Source organism: Berghia stephanieae, chromosome 3, assembly GCF_034508935.2.
Source record: "Berghia stephanieae isolate SIO BIC M18660-M18661 chromosome 3, UCSD_Bste_1.3, whole genome shotgun sequence".
NCBI classification, from domain to species: Eukaryota; Metazoa; Mollusca; class Gastropoda; order Nudibranchia; family Aeolidiidae; genus Berghia; species Berghia stephanieae.
This window is the reverse complement of record NC_088362.1, coordinates 67,063,322-67,088,549: the sequence shown is the minus strand read 5'-3', so window position 1 is coordinate 67,088,549 and position 25,228 is coordinate 67,063,322. Positions and strand designations below refer to the sequence as shown.

Here is a 25,228-nt window from a genome sequence, read left to right as displayed (position 1 = left end):
CATCGTGATCATAGAAAAATACATTTTTTAAAGCTTCAACAATTTCTTTTAAAATTTAATCCAAATGTTATGTCATTAAGCAATTTTAATTTCATTACAGTTTGTGAATTTTGAATTTTCATTGAATGGAATGGTATTTTGTTCTCACGACAAATAAACCAACAAATATGCTTGTGTGAGGTCTTGTCTGGTTTAAGGATGTCACCATAATACCCTCCTCCCCCCCTCCTACACCTGATAAATGAAAGACAACCCCTTCCCCCACACCTGATGAAACAAAGACCCCCCTTCCCCTTCCAAAAAAAAAAGACAAAAAAAGAAGTAGCCAAAACAAAAAGCTCATACCCTAAAAGAACCTCAGTGACAAAAAAAAAAGAAGATAAAAATTCAGATCCACAAAATATTTTTGAAATAATGATAAATGATTGGCAGTGTTTCACAAACGATCTTTAATTTTTCGTTATTAGAAACAGGTCGAGGAATGAGGGCTCTAAGTCCTTTGAAACCAGGTGATTGCATTGTGTCCATACCACAAAAACTACTGATGACGATGGATACTGTTATTGACTTGATTGGACAGGACATGAGAAGGTTTGTTTTATCTTTACATTCATTATTAGACCTGTAAATTCTCAGTCAATTAACTGAAATCAGTCAATTTGTCAAATTCAAATATTTAAAAAAAGGAAAGAAAGAAATAAAAAAAGAAAGAATTCACAAATCGTAGTCGAATGACCGTAAAGTAATTAGAGTGTTCCACGGCGCTACGCATAGCTCATGGGGACCGTTTATATTAACGATGTATATTTTGCCAAGACAAAGCGACGCTTTTTATAAAAGGCGTGTCTGAACACTTCCCTGGGTATTTTCACACATCCTTCGTTAAATTATTTTTTCACTTTCCAAACCCGTCGTGATCCCAACTGTAGCCAATTTTAACTGAGCCACCGAGCGATAAATTTCACTGTTTCGTCTAAGCCAAAATTGACCCTCATTTACCTGGCGAGTCTCAAAAGTATGATAAAGTAAATTGCGAATGCCGGAAGTCCGTTATGTAGACACCTTCAAATCGAAAGTTAGGATAGATTGCTACAAGCACATTTCGATTGCCTCACGTTGTAAACAAACTGGTTGACCGTTTCTTCACTGATTGAGTACCTGATTATAAGGAACAATGGTAAGTAGCCTAATTAATTCCCGTGCAAATCAGGACGTTTTCTGCCATTGTTTTGCTCAAGCCCAAGCGAGGTTGCTGTTCTGTGGCGATTTACCTTCATTTCGATTCTTTGAATTTTTTCGCTATGCCTGCCGAAGTTTCTTCTTGATAATTCACTTCTACTTAATAATTCAGTGTATTGGCCTGAAGTCATATTTATTTAATTTTTTTTTCTATCATTAACTGATTGAAAATCAAGTTTGCTCATTGCTACATTATTCTAATGTTCTCACAATGGCTGAGCTGTTCGTGGATCGCAATTCAGACTTGTCGAGCATCGATAAAGATGTGAGGAATAAATTCAATTGGTCATGGCTGGAAGTTAAAGATGATAATGAAATGGTGATTATTTTTCTGACTATGTCAAAAAAATTCCAGTGGCAGGAATATGACTTTGAGATGAAGTCATCTTTACCTATATGAATGACATGCTTATTTAGCATTCCTTCTACATCAAATTATGGCAGTCATACTTCCAGTAAGAAATAACACCCACTATTTTAATATATTGTATTTATCACTCTCCTCTCCAATGATGCCCCTATTTTAAAAAAAATAATTGAATCTTCAGTTTGTCGAAGAGTTTCAGTCAATTTTTATAGAGGTCATTTACAGGTCTAATTCATTACCAGGAGAGGTTTTTTATAGTCTGTTACGGGTTGTTTATAAATGAGTCGGCTCGATGGTACAACTTCCGTTTTAGTGCACCAAGGAAAATAGAAGTTGATAAAACCAACATGATATTAAGCTAAACAAAAAGAATAACTAAACATTTGAAACAACGAAACATTTATTATGAACGATACTTACACCACCAGACGACATACTTTCAAACTCTTGAACTGGTCCACCATTTTCTCACACAACCTCTCCTCACATGATAGAAACAGGGACTGAACTCACAAATCACTCAACCAAGGTCTGTGGGTTTAGGCATGTGACCATTGTTGGGGACAACTCTAGATTATGGTAGGGGATGAGATAATATATAATATAATAATTATCTATCTCAGACCATAACAGAGTCGGTGGAGCCTGAGTTTATCCAAGTTTATCTAGTATTCATTTGACAGTAAATTTTATATGAAACAAAGTTTTAGCTTCATATGGCCTGCAGGGGGGGGGGGTTGGTGGACATTTTAAAGACCGCAAGACCATTTTATGAATTTGCTCTTTGTGTGAGTGTAAAGTTGTTCAAATTTAATTTCAATAGTTTTTATACCATTTTTTTTCACAGGCACCAAGTTGTGTTCACACCACAACAAGCTTTGACGGTTATTCTAGTCATTGAAAGTCTCAAGGGAAGTTTGTCAAAGTGGCACCCTTACATCAGAACACTACCAAGAGTGTATACTACACCTCTGTATTTTTCAATCACTGAGGTGAATATGTTGTGTGGAAAAGCAAAAGACTTGGCAGAGACATTGAAAGCAAGGTTTGTATTAGACCTGATTGCTACACAAATAAAGTGACACTGAAAATAGATTAGACCCATGGAAGTGGAGTTTAACCCAGTTTCTGTTGTGTAAAACGAACACTGACAAATGACTTGATACAGTAGAACATGAAAGTAACGTACTCGGAAATAGCGAGAACTCGGAAATAGCGAGTAAAATCTAAATCCCCGTTTTTTTCTCTTATTTGAGTCAATAAAATTAGCATGAAAGTAGCGAGTATGAAAAAGAGGTCAACTCGGAAATAACGAGCATTTCCTGCCCCAGCTTAGGACTTCGAACGAAGTAAAACAAAACAACAGACGAGAGTGATTTAAATATTTTTAGCCTAGCTTCTTTCCTTTTCTTATTTCTCCTTACGAGTAATATTACATAGTAGCCTAGTCTGTAGTAGTACATCATTTGGGTGGGGGTTGGGTGCGTGTGTGTGTATTGGGGGTGGGGGTCAATTATTCACTCAATGTGGTGCCACGCGACGCGCGAGGTAAGCACTGGCAGCCAACATGTCAACATGCCTCACTTAGCAGTAGCACTTAGCAGTAGCAGCATCGGTCAGCGATGAATGACACGATCAGCGAGAGAAGGGAGCGTGGAACCATCATTTCAGTGGGTCAGTGATTGAGTGATGCGCTTGCTTACCTCATCAAACATGCCTAGTGCATACAAACACTCGCACACACACACACACACACATGAAATCTTGATGGAAATGGAAGGGGTGGGTTTTAGGGGTGGATCAACTTCAACCCGTGGCCATCATTACGTAGTTAACGAAGGCCGTGTTCAACCCCACCCCCACCCCACTATATCCACACACAGTCATTTGCGGCACACAAGCACAAACACACACACACACACACACACACATTGTCTTTCCATCTTTTTGTACGGCCGAGTGACCTTTTCTGGCAACTCTGAAATAGCGAGTAATCAGGAGTGGACCTGTCGAATTCGCTATTTCCGAGTTCTACTGTACCATTTGGATAGTATGCCAGACCATCATTAGATCTAAGAGACCCAGCTTCCCTATCATTGTTGGACGGTCAGAGGATACTCTCCAGAATGTCTTTCCTAAAACCAATGAGTACTGTCTTAAATGCCTTTTCTCAGGCAAACCTGCAGATCTTATTTAGTTTAAGGTCATGTTGTGAACATAATGCTGTAAAAAAAAACTTGAACTTTTATATAGCGCAATGTCCACTATAAACATGCTCAAAGTTCTTTCCAAGGGGTCCCTGGCCAACAGCAACACTTAGCATGTAGGACATGATATGATGCCTGTTAGCAGATATTACAGTTTTTTCAGACAGAGACAACGTTAACGGCCAGTTACTCATTTTACCCCTGAGGATGGTGAGAGAATGTGAGTAAAGAACCTTTTCCAAGGACTTAACTATCGCTGAGCGAGGCTTGAAACCGAGACCTTCCAATCCGAAAGCGAGTGTCATACCACTAGACCACACAGTCACCCATAGACTGTAACATACAATGACACAAATTGTCATGAAGGTTGTTGTTTTCTCCAAGATAAAATAAAAGAGAATGAAAAATTATTTTATTCACTTCATCACATTAACACAACTTTCCACATTAATCATGTGCAGGCGGGATACTCTGTGAAAATTGATCTAGTGGAATGGCATTCAGTTTGTGACTTGTATGTCCCGATTTAGAGTCCTACTGTGAGTGGTGCAAAGTCTAGTTCTTTGAGACAGGCTCTTTACTCAAATTTTCTCTCTGAACTCTTGTGTAAAATTGTAAAGTGGTTTGAGCACATTTAATGGATATTGCATGATATAAAATCATGTTTTTTTGGGGGTTGCTATTTTAACTATATTAATGAGAGAAATTATGATTTTGAAAACAAATCTTTTCATTAAAATATTAAGCAAGGAAATACTTCTATAATCCTGAGCCGTCATCTTCATAAACTTTGTTTTATTCTTCAGCTAAAAAAAGCTCACAATAAAATTACTTTGGTACTTTTGTCACTGACTTTGACTGATGTAAGATTGACATCAAACCAGAAATTAAAAATAGTAATATTAATAAAAATTTGAATGTTTAATATGATTTAGTAATTTATTAATGACATTGTTTAACATATCATTGTAATCAACATAAGATGTCTCCCCTACTTTTTCATTTTTTAACTTTATGAACAGAAAAATTTTCATTCATTTTTAATTTTCAGATTTCACACAGCATATGAGGAAATGACAAGTTTTATATACAAAGCATTTCCTTGGCTATGCAATGCTGTAACTGAAGATGTGATTAAATGGGCATGGTCCACAGTGGATACCAGATCTGTTTATTTAGAAACAAAACCTCACGACTTCCTCAATCTTAAGCCAGAAGAGAGCAACGTGGCTTTAGCGCCATTTCTAGATATGCTAAACCATAATAACACAGCACAGGTTTGTTGTCATGGCCGTGCCTGAAGGTTGCTTTGGTAACATGCGACACAAAAAGACATCAATATCGATTAATTTAAAAATGTTATTGAAGAATTTTGTCTCTTTGTTTTAATAATGATAACAAGATTTAAAAAACTGGGGGTCTGTCAACATAATCTCTTTAAAGTTTTGAAAAAGTGTGAACCTTGGCCATCCGCATTCTCAGGGCTGCCAACTGTATGTCAAAAAAGCATATTTGTATGCTTTTTTTCACCTTTGTAAGATTCTATGCTTTTTCTCTCGGATTGTATGTTTTTTTTCATGAAAATCAAATCTTAAAAACTTAATTTATAGTTGTTTTACTTCTGTTTCTCATAAGGTTTCTTGGTATTTTCCATGCTTCCTGCAATATATATTTTAATAATTAGTTGTTGTTTCATAGATTTAAGGGGTTTATTTGCATTGCTTCGTAATTTTATCTTCACGTTTTCATGAAGTTCCTGAAATTTTTTACCTACACAAAATTGATACAATATTTATATCCAACGGCAGCGAGTGAACTGATTGAAGGGTTACATTTTAAAATTGTACTCTTTTTCTCCAAGTCTAACTCTTTTTGACAAGCAATCTTACACTTTTTCTTATGTTGAGGTTGGCAGCTCTGCTTTCGATCCTTTGAGGAGTTATTTTTGTGTCAAATGTTATAAAAATTACCTTCTAGCTTAATTGTCACTATCTAGAGGACAATATATTTATTAACAAAATCTTTTACATATTGAGTATTTTTTTTCTTTCTTGAGAATGTTAAAGTACAAACGTCATTATCTCAGATACTCCACTATGTTTAGTCTCCTTGTATTGTGCAAATACCCAAAGCAGGTCTCCAGATAAAATATAGATAGATACACAAATTTATCCAGAAAAATTTCCACGGATTAGCCAATTTTCTTCACAATGCTTTATTTACTCACCCGGCTGTTCTGATGAAGCCATTTTTCCATTTTATATAACACAGGTGCCACCTTAACTTCTCATATTACAGTTTCCATCTCATCTTATAGCACTCATTCTTGAGTTAAGTGGAGTAATGTTTGTAAATTGTCTTGCCAAAATTAACTATTCCTGGATTAGAGTGATGTGATTTCTTTCACCCATTCAGTCACTAATCACAGTCAACAGGGCTTGAATTTGTTACAAGATAAGAACCTGAAGTGCTCTGCCACAGACACAATGGATAATAAGATTTTATGGGGTCCCAACAGCTAAGTCGCAGAGCACTTTCCTCATAAGCAAAGGGACTTGTTCAACCTTGGCTGAAGTCGAGATTCATCATTTATAAGGTAGCTAGATCTGTTAGATTTGATGGAAAGTACTATTCATCTGGCAGTGTTCAACACTATAGTAAAGAAGAAAACGGTAAGGGCTGCCTGAAGCCGGTGATCGTAAAATACTAACGAAAGAGTGAAAATGCAAAGGCTTCGTATGGGAACAAAACAGACAATGGACGTTTCGGGTACAAACCCTTCGTCAGCACAACAATACACAAATAAACGTGGAAAACAAATAAAATATAATGAAAAATAATTTGTATCGTCTGTACTCAATGGTGGTTGCAGTATGAATGAAGTGTTAGCGTGGCGTAGGTAGAGGATAGGGTGCCCCAGGGGGGTGATCTAATTGATAAGCAAAGGTCAGCGTCAGGGAATAGAACTTTCCAGACTATAATGGAAGATAAAAGACATATTGGTAGTAGTAGTAGTAGTAGTAGTAGTAGTAGTAGTAGTAGTAGAGTAGTAAGTAGTAGTAGTAGTAGTAGTAGTAGTAGTAGTAGTAGTAGTAGTAGTAGTTAGTAGTAGTAGTAAGTAGTAGTAGTAGTAGTAGTAGTAGTAGTAGTAGTAGTAGTAGTAGTAGTAGTAGTAGTAGTAGTAGTAGTAGTAGTAGTAGTAGTAGTAGTAGTAGTAGTATAGTAGTAGTAGTAGTAGTAGTAGTAGTAGTAGTAGTAGTAGTAGTATTAGTAGTAGTAGTAGTAGTAGTAGTAGTAGTAGTAGTAGTAGTAGTAGTAGTAGTAGTAGTAGTAGTAGTAGTGTAGTAGTAGTAGTAGTAGTGTAGTAGTAGTAGTAGTAGTAGTAGTAGTAGTAGTAGTAGTAGTAGTAGTAGTAGTAGTAGTAGTAGTAGTAGTAGTAGTAGTAGTAGTAGTAGTAGTAGTAGTAGTAGTAGTATATAGTAGTAGTAGTAGTAGTATGTAGTAGTAGTAGTAGTAGTAGTAGTAGTAGTAGTAGTAGTAGTAGTAGTAGTAGTAGTAGTAGTAGTAGTAGTAGTAGTAGTAGTATGTAAGTAGTAGTAGTAGTAGTAGTAGTAGTAGTAGTATGTAGTAGTAGTAGTAGTAGTAGTATTAGTAGTAGTAGTAGTAGTAGTAGTAGTAGTAGTAGTAGTAGTAGTAGTAGTAGTTATATTAGTAGTAGTAGTAGTAGTAGTAGTAGTAGTAGTAGTAGTAGTAGTAGTAGTAGTAGTAGTAGTAGTAGTAGTAGTAGTAGTAGTAGTAAGTAGTAGTAGTAGTAGTAGTAGTAGTAGTAGTAGTAGTAGTAGTAGTAGTAGTAGTAGTAGTAGTAGTAGTAGTAGTAGTAGTAGTAGTAGTAGTAGTAGTAGTTAGTAGTAGTAGTAGTAGTAGTAGTAGTAGTAGTAGTAGTAGTAGTAGTAGTAGTAGTAGTAGTAGTAGTAGTAGTAGTAAGTAGTAGTCAGGGTTGGTCACATTGTATTTAAGGCGGCACAAATCCGAAATACAGAATCAAATTTTATTGGTCTAGTTAATTTATACTTAATTTGACCTACTTTGTATGTGTGTGTGTATGTGTGTATTGTGTGTTGGGGGGGTGTGTGGAGGGCGGTATTGCAATTGTTTGCATATATGTGCGTGTATTTGTGTGTGCGTGTATGTGTGTGTGTGTGTGTGTGTGTGTGTTAGAATATTAACGAGACGTACTCACAAAAGAGCATCAATTATCTTGGACAAAACTTGTCTGGTAACTTTCACCTGTTCATTATAACGACTCACAGACGCAGCATGTCCTGTTTCCAACTGATTTCTTATATCTACAACGTTGAAAAGTTTATATTTAACAGCATCTGTGACATGGCTATTTGATTCAGAATGTTTCTTCAGTGCCTGAGAGATGTGCGCAATATCACTGAATCCTCCTGTTGTCCGTTATAGCATACATCACCAAAAATCAAGCAATAAAAACAATGAAGCGTTTTACGGCTTTCACTGGCAGTAAGCCATTCAACATTTTAAAAATAATCATTATTCAATCGGCGCTGTCTCCTCGGAGTGTTAGAAACTAAGTTAAAATTCACTGGTTTGTGTGGACCTAAATCTTTCACCACTATTTTCTCTTGAGGGGATAAGTGTCGGAATTGATTATCAATTAAAAAATCAACATGATTCATGATTGGTTACAAATTACAGAAATAACTTTTTAAAATAAAATGATTCAAGATAAAAACAGGTAGGTTTCATAAACAATGACAACAGCGATAATACTTTTCTCTGAATACTAACGACTAACGGTATGACACACAACTTTAGAATAATAGAATTTAAAAATCCACATTTAATTCCAAACGCAAAGCACTTGTTAACTTCACACACAATCAGCGACATCTTTATAATTATACTATTATTAGTATTAGACAATGCACACAATACAAGTTGAGTAGGGATCGTTGGGAGTGTGCGGGGATGAAGGACTCCGTGGGGTCAGGGATTTTTATTTATAGTACCATGGGGCTCTTCTCGGTGCATACTTTGTTTACTGTTCTTTTTTATATTTAATATATATTTAAGCAAAACAAACAATGATAAAATATATATTTATTGCCATTCTCTTCATCCGTATATCTAAGTGAAGCAAAGCCTCTTCTTTCAGTGATAAAACTGATATGGTTTTAATTTATCCCAAGTAGGACCTCAGGGCGTGCATCGCTAGATTGGCCGTCTTGGCCTAATTATTTTAGCAGTGAAAGACAATAGTTAGTTGGGGAGGGAGGGTGGAGGGAGATTGGGGAGTAGTAACTAACTTTCTTCAAGGTACAACGGAGTATAGGATAAGGACAGGACGGCCACAAACAAAAAAAAAACTTCCCCACCACACCACACCCTCCGCTCATTGTCACCCGCGCAGGCAACGGGGGAAAGATGAAACGTGCCGATTTGACGCTACCTTCGCGGAGCGACGCACGAGTCATCAAATATTAAATTCAAAACAAAAAGCAGTATGTGCTAAATTTTTAATTTTATCAAAATTGTAAAATTGAAGTTTTTTGTTTGGTTGACATGCTAATCTACGGAAAATATAGGGCGGCACAAAACAACATGGCTCTATTGACCGACCGCCAGTGGTAGTAGTAGTAGTAGTAGTAGTAGTAGTAGTAGTAGTAGTATGTAGTAGTAGTAGTAGTAGTAGTTAGTAGTAGTAGTAGTAGTAGTAGTAGTAGTAGTAGTAGTAGTAGTAGTAGTAGTAGTAGTAGTAGTAGTAGTAGTAGTAGTAGTAGTAGTAGTAGTAGTAGTAGTAGTAGTAGTAGTAGTAGTAGTAGTAGTAGTAGTAGTAGTAGTAGTAGTAGTAGTAGTAGTAGTTAGTAGTAGTAGTTAGTAGTAGTAGTAGTTAGTAGTAGTAGTAGTAGTAGTAGTAGTAGTAGTAGTAGTAGTAGTAGTAGTAGTAGTAGTAGTAGAGTAGTAGTAGTAGTAGTAGTAGTAGTAGTAGTAGTAGTAGTAGTAGTAGTAGTAGTAGTAGTAGTAGTAGTAGTAGTAGTAGTAGTAGTAGTAGTAGTAGTAGTAGTAGTAGTAGTAGTAGTAGTAGTAGTAGTAGTAGTAGTAGTAGTAGTAGTAGTAGTAGTAGTAGTAGTAGTAGTAGTAGTAGTAGTAGTAGTAGTAGTAGTAGTAGTAGTAGTAGTAGTAGTAGTAGTAGTAGTAGTAGTAGTAGTAGTAGTAGTAGTAGTAGTAGTAGTAGTAGTAGTAGTAGTAGTAGTAGTAGTAGTAGTAGTAGTAGTAGTAGTAGTAGTAGTAGTAGTAGTAGTAGTAGTAGTAGTAGTAGTAGTAGTAGTAGTAGTAGTAGTAGTAGTAGTAGTAGTAGTAGTAGTAGTAGTAGTAGTAGGTAGTAGTAGTAGTGTAGTAGTAGTAGTAGTAGTAGTAGTAGTTAGTTAGATAGTAGTAGTAGTGTAGTTAGTAGTAGTAGTAGTAGTAGTAGTCAGGGGCGGTTGGTCACATTGTATTTAAGGCGGCACAAATCCGAAATACAGAATCAAATTTTATTGGTCTAGTTAATTTAACTTAATTTGACCTACTTTGTATGTGTGTGTGTATGTGTGTATGTGTGTGTGTGTGTGTGGAGGGCGGTATTGCAATTGTTTGCATATATGTGCGTGTATTTGTGTGTGCGTGTATGTGTGTGTGTGTGTGTGTGTGTGTGTTAGAATATTAACGAGACGTACTCACAAAAGAGCATCAATTATCTTGGACAAAACTTGTCTGGTAACTTTCACCTGTTCATTATAACGACTCACAGACGCAGCATGTCCTGTTTCCAACTGATTTCTTATATCTACAACGTTGAAAAGTTTATATTTAACAGCATCTGTGACATGGCTATTTGATTCAGAATGTTTCTTCAGTGCCTGAGAGATGTGCGCAATATCACTGAATCCTCCTGTTGTCCGTTATAGCATACATCACCAAAAATCAAGCAATAAAAACAATGAAGCGTTTTACGGCTTTCACTGGCAGTAAGCCATTCAACATTTTAAAATAATCATTATTCAATCGGCGCTGTCTCCTCGGAGTGTTAGAAACTAAGTTAAAATTCACTGGTTTGTGTGGACCTAAATCTTTCACCACTATTTTCTCTTGAGGGGATAAGTGTCGGAATTGATTATCAATTAAAAAATCAACATGATTCATGATTGGTTACAAATTACAGAAATAACTTTTTAAAATAAAATGATTCAAGATAAAAACAGGTAGGTTTCATAAACAATGACAACAGCGATAATACTTTTCTCTGAATACTAACGACTAACGGTATGACACACAACTTTAGAATATAGAATTTAAAAATCCACATTTAATTCCAAACGCAAAGCACTTGTTAACTTCACACACAATCAGCGACATCTTTATAATTATACTATTATTAGTATTAGACAATGCACACAATACAAGTTGAGTAGGGATCGTTGGGAGTGTGCGGGGATGAAGGACTCCGTGGGGTCAGGGATTTTTATTTATAGTACCATGGGGCTCTTCTCGGTGCATACTTTGTTTACTGTTCTTTTTTATATTTAATATATATTTAAGCAAAACAAACAATGATAAAATATATATTTATTGCCATTCTCTTCATCCGTATATCTAAGTGAAGCAAAGCCTCTTCTTTCAGTGATAAAACTGATATGGTTTTAATTTATCCCAAGTAGGACCTCAGGGCGTGCATCGCTAGATTGGCCGTCTTGGCCTAATTATTTTAGCAGTGAAAGACAATAGTTAGTTGGGGAGGGAGGGTGGAGGGAGATTGGGGAGTAGTAACTAACTTTCTTCAAGGTACAACGGAGTATAGGATAAGGACAGGACGGCCACAAACAAAAAAAAACTTCCCCACCACACCACACCCTCCGCTCATTGTCACCCGCGCAGGCAACGGGGGAAAGATGAAACGTGCCGATTTGACGCTACCTTCGCGGAGCGACGCACGAGTCATCAAATATTAAATTCAAAACAAAAAGCAGTATGTGCTAAATTTTTAATTTTATCAAAATTGTAAAATTGAAGTTTTTTGTTTGGTTGACATGCTAATCTACGGAAAATATAGGGCGGCACAAAACAACATGGCTCTATTGACGACCGCCAGTGGTAGTAGTAGTAGTAGTAGTAGTAGTAGTAGTAGTAGTAGTAGTAGTAGTAGTAGTAGTAGTAGTAGTAGTAGTAGTAGTAGTAGTAGTAGTAGTAGTAGTAGTAGTAGTAGTAGTTAGTAGTAGTAGTAGTAGTAGTAGTAGTAGTAGTAGTAGTAGTAGTAGTAGTTAGTAGTAGTAGTAGTAGTAGTAGTAGTAGTAGTAGTAGTAGTAGTAGTAGTAGTAGTAGTAGTAGTAGTAGTAGTAGTAGTAGTAGTAGTAGTAGTAGTAGTAGTAGTAGTAGTAGTAGTAGTAGTAGTAGTAGTAGTAGTAGTAGTAGTAGTAGTAGTAGTAGTAGTAGTAGTAGTAGTAGTAGTAGTAGTAGTAGTAGTAGTAGTAGTAGTAGTAGTAGTAGTAGTAGTAGTAGTAGTAGTAGTAGTAGTAGTAGTAGTAGTAGTAGTAGTAGTAGTAGTAGTAGTAGTAGTAGTAGTAGTAGTAGTATGTAGTAGTAGTAGTAGTAGTAGTAGTAGTAGTAGTGTAGTAGTAGTAGTAGTAGTAGTAGTAGTGTAGTAGTGTAGTAGTAGTAGTAGTAGTAGTAGTAGTAGTAGTAGTAGTAGTAGTAGTAGTAGTAGTAGTAGTAGTAGTAGTAGTAGTAGTGTAGTAGTAGTAGTAGTAGTAGTAGTAGTATGTAGTAGTAGTAGTAGTAGTAGTAGTAGTAGTAGTAGTAGTAGTAGTAGTAGTAGTAGTAGTAGTAGTAGTAGTAGTAGTAGTAGTAGTAGTAGTAGTAGTAGTAGTAGTAGTAGTAGTAGTAGTAGTAGTAGTAGTAGTAGTAGTAGTAGTAGTAGTAGTAGTAGTAGTAGTAGTAGTAGTAGTAGTAGTAGTAGTAGTAGTGTAGTAGTAGTTAGTAGTAGTAGTAGTAGTAGTAGTAGTAGTAGTAGTAGTAGTAGTAGTAGTTAGTAGTAGTAGTAGAAGAAGAAGAAGAAGAAGAAGAACGCTGTAGTGGAACAGTAGGGGGCGGTGGAGGGGGCGAGGTGAAAGGGTCACGGCGGAGGTGGGGGGGGGGGGGGGGTTGTTGGATGAGTGAAGGTCGAATCTTCGCGAAGGAACGATGCGATAGTAAAGTGGAATACACCGATAAATGGATAGACAGATAGATAGGTAGATAGACAGAAACGAGGGGAGAGAAGGGAGAGAGAGAGAGAGAGAGAGAGAAAAAAAAGGGGGGGGGGGTTTGGTTTGAGGCGGACTGGTAAAGAGGGGGAATTAGAGAGAGAGGGGCGGGGGAAGGGAGAAAGAGAGAGAGAGGGGGGGGGACAAAGAAAGAAAGAAAGAGAGAGAGAGAGAGAGAGAGAGAGAGAGAGAGAGAGAGAGAGAGAGAGAGAGAGAGAGAGAGAGAGAGAGAGAGAGAGAGAGAGGAGAGAGAGAGAGAGAGAGAGAGAGGGGGGAGGGGAGGTGAGAGTGGGCGAGTAAACAGCCGAGTGATAGCTGGGTCTATATGTATATTAATGGCTAAAAAGTGGATGATTGGTCACAATGAGAGATAGCTAGGAAGGTAGATGACCTCGGTAGCTAGATAGATAGATAGATGGATAGATAGATAGATAGATAGATAGATAGATAGATAGATAGATAGATAGATAGATAGATAGATAGATAGGTAGGTAGGTAGAGTTGTACTTTTAGTAGTATGAACAGTAGAAGTAGTAGTAGTAGTAGTAGTAGTGGTAGTAGTAGCAGTAGTAGTAGTAGTAGTAGCAGTAGTAGTAGTAGTAGTAGTAGAAGTAGTAGTAGTAGTAGTTGTAGAAGTAGTAGTAGTAGCAGTAGCTGTAGTGGCAGAAGTGAGAGCAGCAATGGTGATGAATATGGGTGACGTTGACATCTAGTGGTGGTCAATCCTGGTGTTGAGTCCGCGTGGAGTCAGCGTTCCCAACAACTTGATCAGGTGAGTTTCCCTACGTCGACGGGCGGAAGTGTCCGAATGGCAAAAACTGAGCACACACACACGCTCACACTGTACATCGCAGTGGTCTGGCAGATTGAAGTGTCTGGCCACTGCTGTGTCTGCACAGTTCGATATGTCACGCAAGTGCTGCACGAATCTGTCACCCAGCTTCTTTCCGGTCTCACCAACGTAAGCAATCCCACACAGGGAGCATGTAATCGCATAGACTAGATTACGATCAGTGCAAGTAAACGGCCGCCTGATGTCCCAAATCTTGTCTGGAAAGCTGACTCTGTCATACTCCCACAGGTGCCCACAAGTCTTGCATCGGGGTCGCATACACGATCTGGCTTTAGGTCCATCCCTAGGTATGGGTTCCAGGCGGCTTCTGACAAGGAGATCTCTCAGGTTACGATCCCGTCGATATGCTACCAACGGGGGTTCTGAGAAAACTCTGTGGGTGTCCGCCCGCCTGGAGGATTCCATAGTTGTGCAATAGGATGTTCCTCACTTGATCGGCATGGGGGTGATGCGTGAGGACTAAAATGGGACGCTGTGTCTCCTGCTTCCTGCCATTACGAGGCCTCATTGCTGCTTCTCTCGACACGAGGCTGGCTTTCCGGACAGCCTTAAGCAAAACCCTTTCGGGATATTCCTGTGCCCTAAAAAAATCGAGCGTGCGATCACGTTGAAGCGCAAATTCATCATCTTCCAGACAGAGTCTCCGCAAGCGGAGTATCTGACTGAATGGGATGGAGTCTTTGCACTTCACCGGATGGGATGACGATAGAGCAGGTAGCTGTGACTGTCCGTTTCCTTGTAGTGTACAGTGGTCCGTACTCCCGTGCTGGTCAATACAGCCTTGATGTCCAAAAAGTTCACCTCAGAGGTTGAAATCTCATAAGTGTACTCTATGGACGGGTGGAAGGAGTCCATCGCTAGGATGAACCCTTTCAACTGGCTGTGGGTCAATGACGTAATGCCGAAACAGTCGTCAATGTACTTTTTGAACAGCTCGGGGGCAGGTCCGCTGTACTGATGGAAGAATGTTTCCTCAAGGTAGCCCATGAAGAGGTTAGCATATGAGGGACCCATCTTGGTGCCCATCGCAACACCTGAGATCTGATGGAAAAATACATCATTGAACTCAAAAGTGTTGAGTGTGAGCACAAGTTCGGTGAGCCTCACAATGCTGTTGCTGGAAATCCCTGGTAATGGATGACGGTTGACGAAATGCCTGATGGCACGCAGTCCGTCAGGATGCGGTATGGATGTGTACAGTGCCTTCACATCCATGGTGAAAATCAGCCGTGGACGTTCATCCTGGAATCGAATTTCGTCAATGACACCAAGAGCATGGTTAGTGTCCTTGATATACGATGGCAGGGTGGGAACTATACGTTGAAATACCGCATCGAGGAACTGCGATACCTTCTCAGTGGGGCACGAGATAGCCGACACAATCGGCCTTCCAGGTGGAGTGTCGGACAATTCCCGGATCTTGTGTATCTTAGTGAGCATGTAAAAACATGGATTACCTAGGTCGCTGGGGTCGTGTTTAAGGACCTCTGCTCTACTAGGTAATTCTCCCTGCGATACCAAAGACTGGATTGTCTGGTGGACTCTGGTGTTGTTAGCAAGTGTTGGGTCCGAAGTCACTTTCTCATAAAATATCTGGTCACTCAATTGCCTGTGGCCCTCAGCTCTATAGAGCTCAGCGTCCCAAACAACTATGGCCCCTCCTTTATCAGCCGCTTTGATCACTATATCACGACGTGATCTAAGTGATCGTACGGCAGCCCATTCAAGACGGGTGAGGTTAGACCTCTTGATAGGTGTGGGTCGTAGTGCCTCTATCTGTCTAAGACAAGTCTGGATAAACAGGTCGAGTGTGGGGGACTTGCCAGGACTAGGAGTCCAGTTTCTTTTACGTCGTGAGAAAGCGGCAAACGGATCCTCAGGGTCACGGTCGTAGTCATGGTCACGTTCATCATCTTTGAAGTGATACTTCAAGCCTAAAATACGCATGAAGCGACGTACATCCGACTCAATGCGGGACTGGTCGGACATTCTTCGCAGTGGGATGAACTTGAGACCTTTCCTTAAGAGCGATTCCTCTGCACTGCTCAACTGGATGGTCGGGGGGACAGAAACCACCAGCCGGTGGTTGTTGTGGTTCCTACTGGGGGGGATAGCTCCAACATTATCCATCACGTGGGTGGGTTCGCTGGTGGGTGGGGTGAATTGATCGCTTCCAGACTGGTCCCTGGCTGTTGGAGGGACTCCCAAACCACCAATGGTGACTGGCTGGTTATGGGTGCCATTAAGAGCAGTTGGGTCAGAGGAAGGTTCAATGGGTGAATCCACCGATGGGAGTGTTGCCGAATGAGAAGGGAGGTTATCGTCAAGCTCTCTCCCTTCTCTCCCCTCGTTTCTGTCTATCTACCTATCTATCTGTCTATCCATCTATCTATTTATCGGTGTATTCCACTTTACTATCGCATCGTTCCTTCGCGAAGATTCGACCTTCACTCATCCAACAACCCCCCCCCCCCCGCCCCCACCTCCGCCGTGACCCTTTCACCTCGCCCCCTCCACCGCCCCCTACTGTTCCACGACAGCGTTCTACTACTACTACTACTACTACTACTACTACTACTACTACTACTACTACTACTACTACTACTACTACTACTACTACTACTACTACAACTACTACTACAAGATATGAAGTGAGTAGAAAAGTGCCAGAAGACAATAGAGAATAAAAATTTTTTTTTCGCGGCGGTGGTGGGGTTTGAACCTGCGACCTTATTGGTACGACAACTCCGCCTGGCAGGTGAGAGCGTGGCTCTACCGTGTGAGCTATCCACGAACACAAAAATATTCGTTTCAAACTCAAAGTCATTTCTAGATCCCTCTCTCACCCACTTCTTGAGATCGCCGATTCGTTCACCACCATCGCGAAATAATTTTGACCAGCAGTTAAGCTTAATAGCCAATATTCTCATCACAAACATATAACATAGAAACGATTGAGACATTGAGTATGCTCCGGTGTATGGGGTGAATTTTTAATTCAGAAAAGTGAGTGGAGCAGGCACTTATGTTGGTAACAACAAGATATGAAGTGAGTAGAAAAGTGCCAGAAGACAATAGAGAATAAAAATTTTTTTTTCGCGGCGGTGGTGGGGTTTGAACCTGCGACCTTATTGGTACGACAACTCCGCCTGGCAGGTGAGAGCGTGGCTCTACCGTGTGAGCTATCCACGAACACAAAAATATTCGTTTCAAACTCAAAGTCATTTCTAGATCCCTCTCTCACCCACTTCTTGAGATCGCCGATTCGTTCACCACCATCGCGAAATAATTTTGACCAGCAGTTAAGCTTAATAGCCAATATTCTCATCACAAACATATAACATAGAAACGATTGAGACATTGAGTATGCTCCGGTGTATGGGGTGAATTTTTAATTCAGAAAAGTGAGTGAGTGGAAAAATTTTTTTTTATTCTCTATTGTCTTCTGGCACTTTTCTACTCACTTCATATCTTGTTGTTACCAACATAAGTGCCTGCTCCACTCACTTTTCTGAATTAAAAATTCACCCCATACACCGGAGCATACTCAATGTCTCAATCGTTTCTATGTTATATGTTTGTGATGAGAATATTGGCTATTAAGCTTAACTGCTGGTCAAAATTATTTCGCGATGGTGGTGAACGAATCGGCGATCTCAAGAAGTAGGTGAGAGAGGGATCTAGAAATGACTTTGAGTTTGAAACAAATATTTTTGTGTTCGTGGATAGCTCACACGGTAGAGCCACGCTCTCACCTGCCAGGCGGAGTTGTCGTACCAATAAGGTCGCAGGTTCAAACCCCACCACCGCCGCGAAAAAAATTTTTATTCTCTATTGTCTTCTGGCACTTTTCTACTCACTTCATATCTTGTTGTTACCAACATAAGTGCCTGCTCCACTCACTTTTCTGAATTACAACTACTACTACTACTACTACTACTACTACTACTACTACTACTACTACTACTACTACTTCTACTACTACTACTACTACCAATATGTCTTTTATCTTCCATTATAGTCTGGAAAGTTCTGTTCCCTGACGCTGACCTTTGCTTATCAATTAGATCACCCCCCTGGGGCACCCTATCCTCTACCCACGCCACGCTAACACTTCATTCATACTGCAACCACCATTGAGTACAGACGATACAAGTTATTTTTCATTATATTTTATTTGTTTTCCACGTTTATTTGTGTATTGTTGTGCTGACGAAGGGTTTGTACCCGAAACGTCCATTGTCTGTTTTGTTCCCATACGAAGCCTTTCCATTTTCACTCTTTCGTTAGTATAACACTATAGTAACCAGCTCTGGTTCCTTGTGCTTATGGCTTTAAAGGATGACATTTTACCACTATGTACTATTTACACTAGAACTCATTTAATCATGTCGATATATTTCTCTTTTGTTAGTGTCATTAATTTTCCAGTTTCATTTTCAAATTTATCTCATGTCAATTTGTCTCAATAGATTACAGCTTGTTTGAATCCCTCAAGCAATTGCTATGAAATAGTGACAGAAACCGTGTACAACAAATATGACCAAGTCTTCATCTCATATGGCCCCAATGACAACACAAAACTTCTTGTTAACTATGGATTCACGCTTCCACACAACCTGAATAATTGTTACGCCTTTTCAATAGGTAAATAGGTATGATATTGGCAGATCAACTACTAAAACTTTTGTAAGATCTGAATGACCTATTTTTTTTTTTTTTTTTTACTTTTTGACATATATGATTTATTTCAGATTTGTTTCTACCAGATTAGGGTTTGTATACGAGTAGCAGAGGAACACCAAAGACTTTAAATGATCAGTGAATCTCTATCCAATCTGTGGTATCTATACTAATTGTGGCTTTATGGTCTAGTGCCATCCATTTGGCTTGTGACTCGAGTTTGAATCTCTATTGGGTGATGCAAAATTGAATCCTTAGAATAGACTCTTTACTCACATTTTACCACCATTCTCAGTTACAAAATGAGTGCCAGGCTAATTTATCGTTGTCTATGCCCAATAAAAAAAAAATAGTGATGAAAATACCTTACAGACATCATGTGTCATCCTACATGTTCAGTGTTTCTGTTGGCTCTGGACATCTTTCAAAGTGCGTTAAGCTTATTTGGTGGAAATTGAGCTGTATAAATGCTCACTTCATTTACTCTGAATTATTCATAAGTATTTTTACCTTGTAGGCAAAAGACTGTTTCTTCGATACCAATTTTTTGTTTAATTTACAGATTTTATGTTGATTGGCTGCTGCAATTTAGAGGTTGTAGTAATTGTGTTCATCATTTATTCTTCCTCATTCAGGCCTGGGTTTTTTTTCTCTTAAAGATACAAATGAGCATATGAAAGAAAGTGAGTGAATGTTATTGCATTAAAATAAAGGACTTCAGGACTAATTTTTAAAATTTTTCTCAGATGAAATCAGAATTTGTTTTCCTAGACTGGAGCATTGGGAAAGGAAAAAAGTTCTTTTGCAAGAGTGTGATATTCACAAGTAAGTTAGTGTTATTCAAGGGCTTTTTTCTCCATACATTATTTATACAAATTTAGGGACATCGGAGTAAATATTTTCAGAATTCAGTATAAATAAGCTTTCAAATTACTGTTTTTACATTTCAGTTAGTGTTGGGGGATACAAGATAAAGTTGAGAGTGGAGAAAAAGATGAAGTCAAACATCATCCAAATAATAAAACAACAAATCCTCTCTCCCCCTCCCCCCACCCCTCCCCTTAATTGTATTCGTGTGACCTACTAATTTAATTTGATTTTTGGATGAACAAATCATTGAAAATTGAATTGAAAGGAAAATGGTTAGAATCACAAAATTTGAGACAAAAGTAGTTTGAGAAACTACAATAATTCTTCTCAATTTAGCATATTGATTTAAATCAAATGTTGCTGCTTGAAGCTCAGAGAAATAAGTAACAGATAACATACTGCAATAGAAGCTTCAATTTAATTTATGAAGACAGATGATGTTGACATATCAGGTTTATATTTGCCTTAACAACTCCGCTCATCTCTCATTCAGCTTTATTGGTTTTTTTTTTGTTTTTTGTTTGTTGACATAGACGGGGAAACCCTAAAAAGTCCACATCATCTGACTTTGTAAATTAAATTGAAGCTTCTATTCCATTTATTATTGTTGCATATTGATATCAATGAAATTTCAAATTTAGACTTTTAAAAGTCACTTTCCAGTTTCTGCTTCATCCTGTTATAGTAATAGCACATTGACATGATGAGCCAAATTTTGTTTAATTGTATTCAGATTTGTGAATGTACTAATTTCTAATTTAACAATGTAATCTGTTTTATTTAGCATTTGTCATGTCAGAATGATAAATGAAAACTTAGATATTCTTTTTATTTTCAGGAGTCAAAGAGTTTCTCATATCAAATTTTGGATCAGCTAGTAATTATCTGTGAACTTCAACAAAACACTTTTTTTTTTCATTCTGTTTAGAAAAGAAAACTTTTACTTCAAATATCAGCAGAGCAAATTGACTTCCGAACTTGTCAAAATGTTTCAAGCCTGATACTGGTTTGAAGTTTGGGGTTATTTTTATCGGTCGAAACTTAGATAAAAAGTTATCTGGTCAAAATGAAAAAAAGAAACAACATGTTTTGTGGGTTTATGCCAGCAATGCCTTCATATATGCCGATAACTTGATATTTACTGGTCATATTTACAGAAGTCTTGTGTGTACAATGGATGGTCCTTCCTGGTCCCTCATGGCAGCCCTCAAGCTTGTTGCTTTGTCTTGGGAACAGTTGTAAGTGTTGGGTCTTTTTGTTCCTATTCCTTTATTTCTTTGATTTCCAGATTTTACTTTGAAACAAAGGCAATACTTGATTACACCCAGTTTTGCATTTTATTCATCATCATCATCATCATTGCCTTTTTCACCCTGGGTCAGGGTACAGGTCACAGACAAACAGTTTCCATCCCTCTCTATCTTGAGCTAACTTTTTCCTTTTGGCTTTGTCTGTTGTCCTTCATAAATTCTGTCATTGCAGAAACTCTTCGGTCGCCCAAGCTAAAAAAAGGATTTGATTTGTCCGTCTGTGTTTCTGTAACAATCTGAGTTCTACGGAAGGGGTAACCCTTTGACAACCCCCAACCTGGAGGACCAGGTGACTCAAAAAGGGGGAGTCACACACCATTAGTCGCCTTTTTCTTGTACCCTCTCCGTTGAGGGACCCTGGACACCACATGGGGTATTTTTGTTCATATTGAAAGATAATCATCAGATTGCTATGTGTAGAATATTACAGTATTTCCTCTATTCGCCACCTTAAAATATCTTAATATGAACAATGTTAACAGAACAGGAGCAGGAATCAAAAGTTGTCATTACATGGAGGACCAAACCAACCAATAGTATATGCATTTGACACAAGTGTTATAAGGGTGAATTATTTCGGGGTCTGTGTCAATGCTTACTACATCGCCCGTTGTCTTTTGAGGGATGAAATGTGTCTTGTACATTTAAAGTCAAATTCAAAGGAGGTGGGACAATACTGTTGACCCAAGTCTGTGTTTGCATTACTGTCTCTTGACTTGTCAGGTGTGAAACCAGCCTCACGTGTAAAGATGTAGGGGCAGATATAATGTCATGTGTGAGTCATAGATGGTGCAGTCTTTTGTTAAAGGTGTTAACTGATATGTGTGCCAAGTTGACATCTAAACTTTGGATGCCTTTAGTTTATAATCATTTAAGTCTTTCATTGTTGGACCAGCTCTTTTTAGTCCACACTTCTAAACAGGCCCGTTTTACAGCTCCACATCTAGAAAGATTGTAATGGCATGACAGCAGGACTTAAGTACTTAAAGGCTTGTAAGAACCTGAAATCTTCACCTCCCCTGCAAATTGGGAAAACCCGGCAAATTGGGGTGAATTTGGCAGCAACAGACATATCTCGATTAGAGAGGACCTACTATATCAACATTGTGATTTAGCCCTGAAAGGCTTAGGACACAAAACTTAGAATACAAAGTTTAGATATTCTACTAATTGTCCAACATACCTTATATTTTTACCAGGCAGGTAATAATATTAAAATACCATTTGTAACGAGAGGAATGTGAGTTGTTTTTTTCATATTTGATATCCACCCCAACCCACTTCCTCATTTCCAATCCATTGTTTCAAAACAGTATTGCGTCGCAATGGATCAAATTTTTGAACCTGACTTTATAATTCAAAAGATTAGAAATATGAATTTTTAGGTTTTCATTCGTTAGGTACTTGTGTTATTTTTCTTTCATAAAACAAATGAATCTAACCCAAACCCAAATATTTGGCTTGAATTTCAATATTGTTACATCTAAATCACTTTAAAGTAATACCGTTTTGAGACAAAAGGTTACATTTGTTCCTGTTTCCGATTGTTTTATTTTGACCAACTTGACTCTTTTGTTCCAGATCTTTGTGGAAGAAATTGTTACAGGGAATCAGTCTTGGGGTTGAGAATGACAACGCTGCTTCGTCCATGGCCCACATTCTTATCAAAGAAGCTCTGTGGAAAGCTAAACGTCATGCAAAGTTTGTGGTAGGAATACGGTCGATTAGCTCTTCATCTATGTGACCCATTGCCTCAAAACAGTGTGATGTTGGGATGAACCAGATGCCAAAAAGTGATTTTATACTTAAAATGGCCAGAATTTTTAGTTTTTGTTACTTTAATTAAGTTGCTAACTGTGCTTTTTGGAAACTGAACAACCTAACATAATACCATTTCAAGGCATTAGGTCAGATAAATTTGTGTGTGTGTGAAAACAATTTTGCTCTTATTTTGAAAGTCAGAAATTGTGACCATTTGACTGAATGATATACCATCAACTGTCATACTGTAAGGGTTGAGAGCAATTAACCCTTAGTGGTAAAAAAACAAACAAAATGTATATGGTGTTATAGTTAGGGGAATTAGGGTAAAATTGTGCAAATTAGTGATGAAAGCACCAAATTTGATACAAAGTAACTTGAGACCACTATTAATCGATGTTGATATAGAACCACATTGAGAAATTCCTCTAACAGTGTAAAATAGGGAGATGAAAATCCGCCTATATGAGCTATATTAAAACAAAGGAGCGTAATCCATGAAATATTTGTTGATAATTCGGTGCTTTAAAAATATATTATTTTTAGCCCGTGTAAGCGGTTGATTTTTTTGGTTTAAATAATTATAATTGTTAAAAATGTGACTTTATGTGATATAGGACCGTATGGGCCGGTAGTATAGCTTTATTATGAGGACTGGAAGGGTGGTGGTGGGAGAGGAGGAGATGGTGCTGGTGTTACTTTTTATTGTGTTGTGTTGGTCGTCATCGTGGTGAAGATGATGGAGGAGGTGATGTTGGTGATAATGATGATGATGATGATGATGATGATGATGAGGTGATTGTTGTGATAATAGTAGTGATGATGATGATGATGATGATGATGATGATGATGTTGATCAGGTGGTGGTGGTGCTGATCTTGGTAGTGATGATGATGATGATGATGATGATGAAGACGACGATGAAGATGATGATCAGGATGGTGTTGATGGTGTTGTGATGATAGTGGTGGTGGTAATGGTAGTGATGATGATGATGATGATGATAATGATGATGATGAGGTGATTCTGGAGAGAGTAGTATTGATAATGGTGATGGGGATGATGATGAGGTGGTGGTGATCGTGGTAGCGATGATGATGAAGATGATGATGATGATGATGATGATGAATATGGTAATAATGATGATGAATATGGTAATGATGAGGTGGTGGTGGTGATAGTGGTAGTGGTGGTGATAGTGGTAGTGATTATGGTGATGTTGGTAACTATTAATTTCGAAAATGAAAAACTTTCTTGGTGACGTATATTAACATTTTTAGATGATTAGGATCCAACAAAAATCATATTTATTAGACAAATGACTGTGGAATACATTTTTCTTGGGAGACTTGAGAGAATTCAACAGCAGCCTTTTCTAGTTTATCCTGATCTCTTTGAATTATTTAACGGGGCAAGATAAAGCCAATATCTCGTTGTCAGCTTTTTCCATGTGAGTGTGTTCAAGAAAAACATATGTTGTCTTATTGAAGGCTAAAAATGTTTCCTTTCCTGAGGTTAGCTGTCGAGGCCTGGTAGTCTGTCTCTGAACCTGATTGGGTGTACACGCGTGTGCGTGCAAACTCTTTCACAGCATTCTCTCTCTCTCTCTCTCTCTCTCTCTCTCTCTCTCTCTCTCTCTCTCTCTCTCTCTCTCTCTCTCTGATCTGTTCTATACTTGAATGTTTTATATATAGCATGGCTCCAGAAAGGAGAGCTTTTGTGAAACACAACGAATAACAACTTGCAACAACGTAACAGAAAACATGAATAAACAACTCTAAACAGATGTGATATTATTAGACTTCAGTAAATCATTTGATAAGTCAATTACCATACTCTGGCTATTAAACTGCGGAGATATGGAATCATGAGTAACACGCACGACTGGATAATGGATTTTCTCAATAATCGTAAACAACTGAAAGAGCAATGTCAGAGTCAGCTCCAGTACTACAGGTGTTCCCCTAGGTACCGTACTGGGTCCCCTCTTGTTCCTTATCTACATCAATGATTTGCCTGAAAGATTGTCGCTCGGAACTCAACTGAGACTATTTGCGGATGACAGCCTTTTGTACAGAGCAATAAGGCATAAGAAAGACTCAGAAATTCTTCATCGGGACTTTGATTCCAGAAAATTACCAATGAAAGGAAGATAATACACAATACACCACAACTCACTATAAGAAGTCACCAAAGCAAAATATCTCGGAGTAACGATAAACAATCGCCTGACCTGGAAATACCACATTGCAAACATATGCAGGAAGGCAAACTCCACCCTGGGATTCTTGAGAAGAAACCTCTTTGGCTACAAAGTAACAATAAAAGAGAAATGCTATAAAGTTTATGTTAGACCAACACTCGAAAAAGCGGTAAGGTATGGGATCCCGATCACACCTCTGAAATTAGGTAAATAGAATCAATCCAAAAAAAGCTATAAGATTCGTTCAACAAAATCCTCAAACGAATCAAAGCCATATATTTGACACCCCATTTGGAACCATTGAAGGAAAGGAGAGAGAAGAATAAACTGAATGTATTTTACAAAGGTCAGAAAAACAAAGTCAGGTGTCAGTACACGGCCTCCAACAGAGCAAGAGGAAACCTGGCAAATTTATGTTGCCACAATCTAG

The 25,228-nt window shown here is 38.3% G+C and overlaps 1 protein-coding gene across 4 annotated transcripts in view; it reads left to right on the top strand.

Annotated features, from left to right (window-relative positions):
* LOC144968257 (SET domain-containing protein 4-like) overlaps window positions 1–25,228 on the top strand; it is a 41,404-nt gene that overhangs the window by 10,890 nt on the left and 5,286 nt on the right. For all 4 annotated transcript variants that reach the window (XM_078906432.1, XM_078906430.1, XM_078906429.1 and 1 more), the window contains 7 exons: window positions 468–591; window positions 2,454–2,651; window positions 4,865–5,090; window positions 18,444–18,618; window positions 19,401–19,479; window positions 20,682–20,762; window positions 22,416–22,542. In XM_078906432.1, the coding sequence (XP_078762558.1) occupies window positions 468–591; window positions 2,454–2,651; window positions 4,865–5,090; window positions 18,444–18,618; window positions 19,401–19,479; window positions 20,682–20,762; window positions 22,416–22,542 (1,010 nt within the window). The remainder of the gene's footprint in view (window positions 1–467; window positions 592–2,453; window positions 2,652–4,864; window positions 5,091–18,443; window positions 18,619–19,400; window positions 19,480–20,681; window positions 20,763–22,415; window positions 22,543–25,228) is intronic.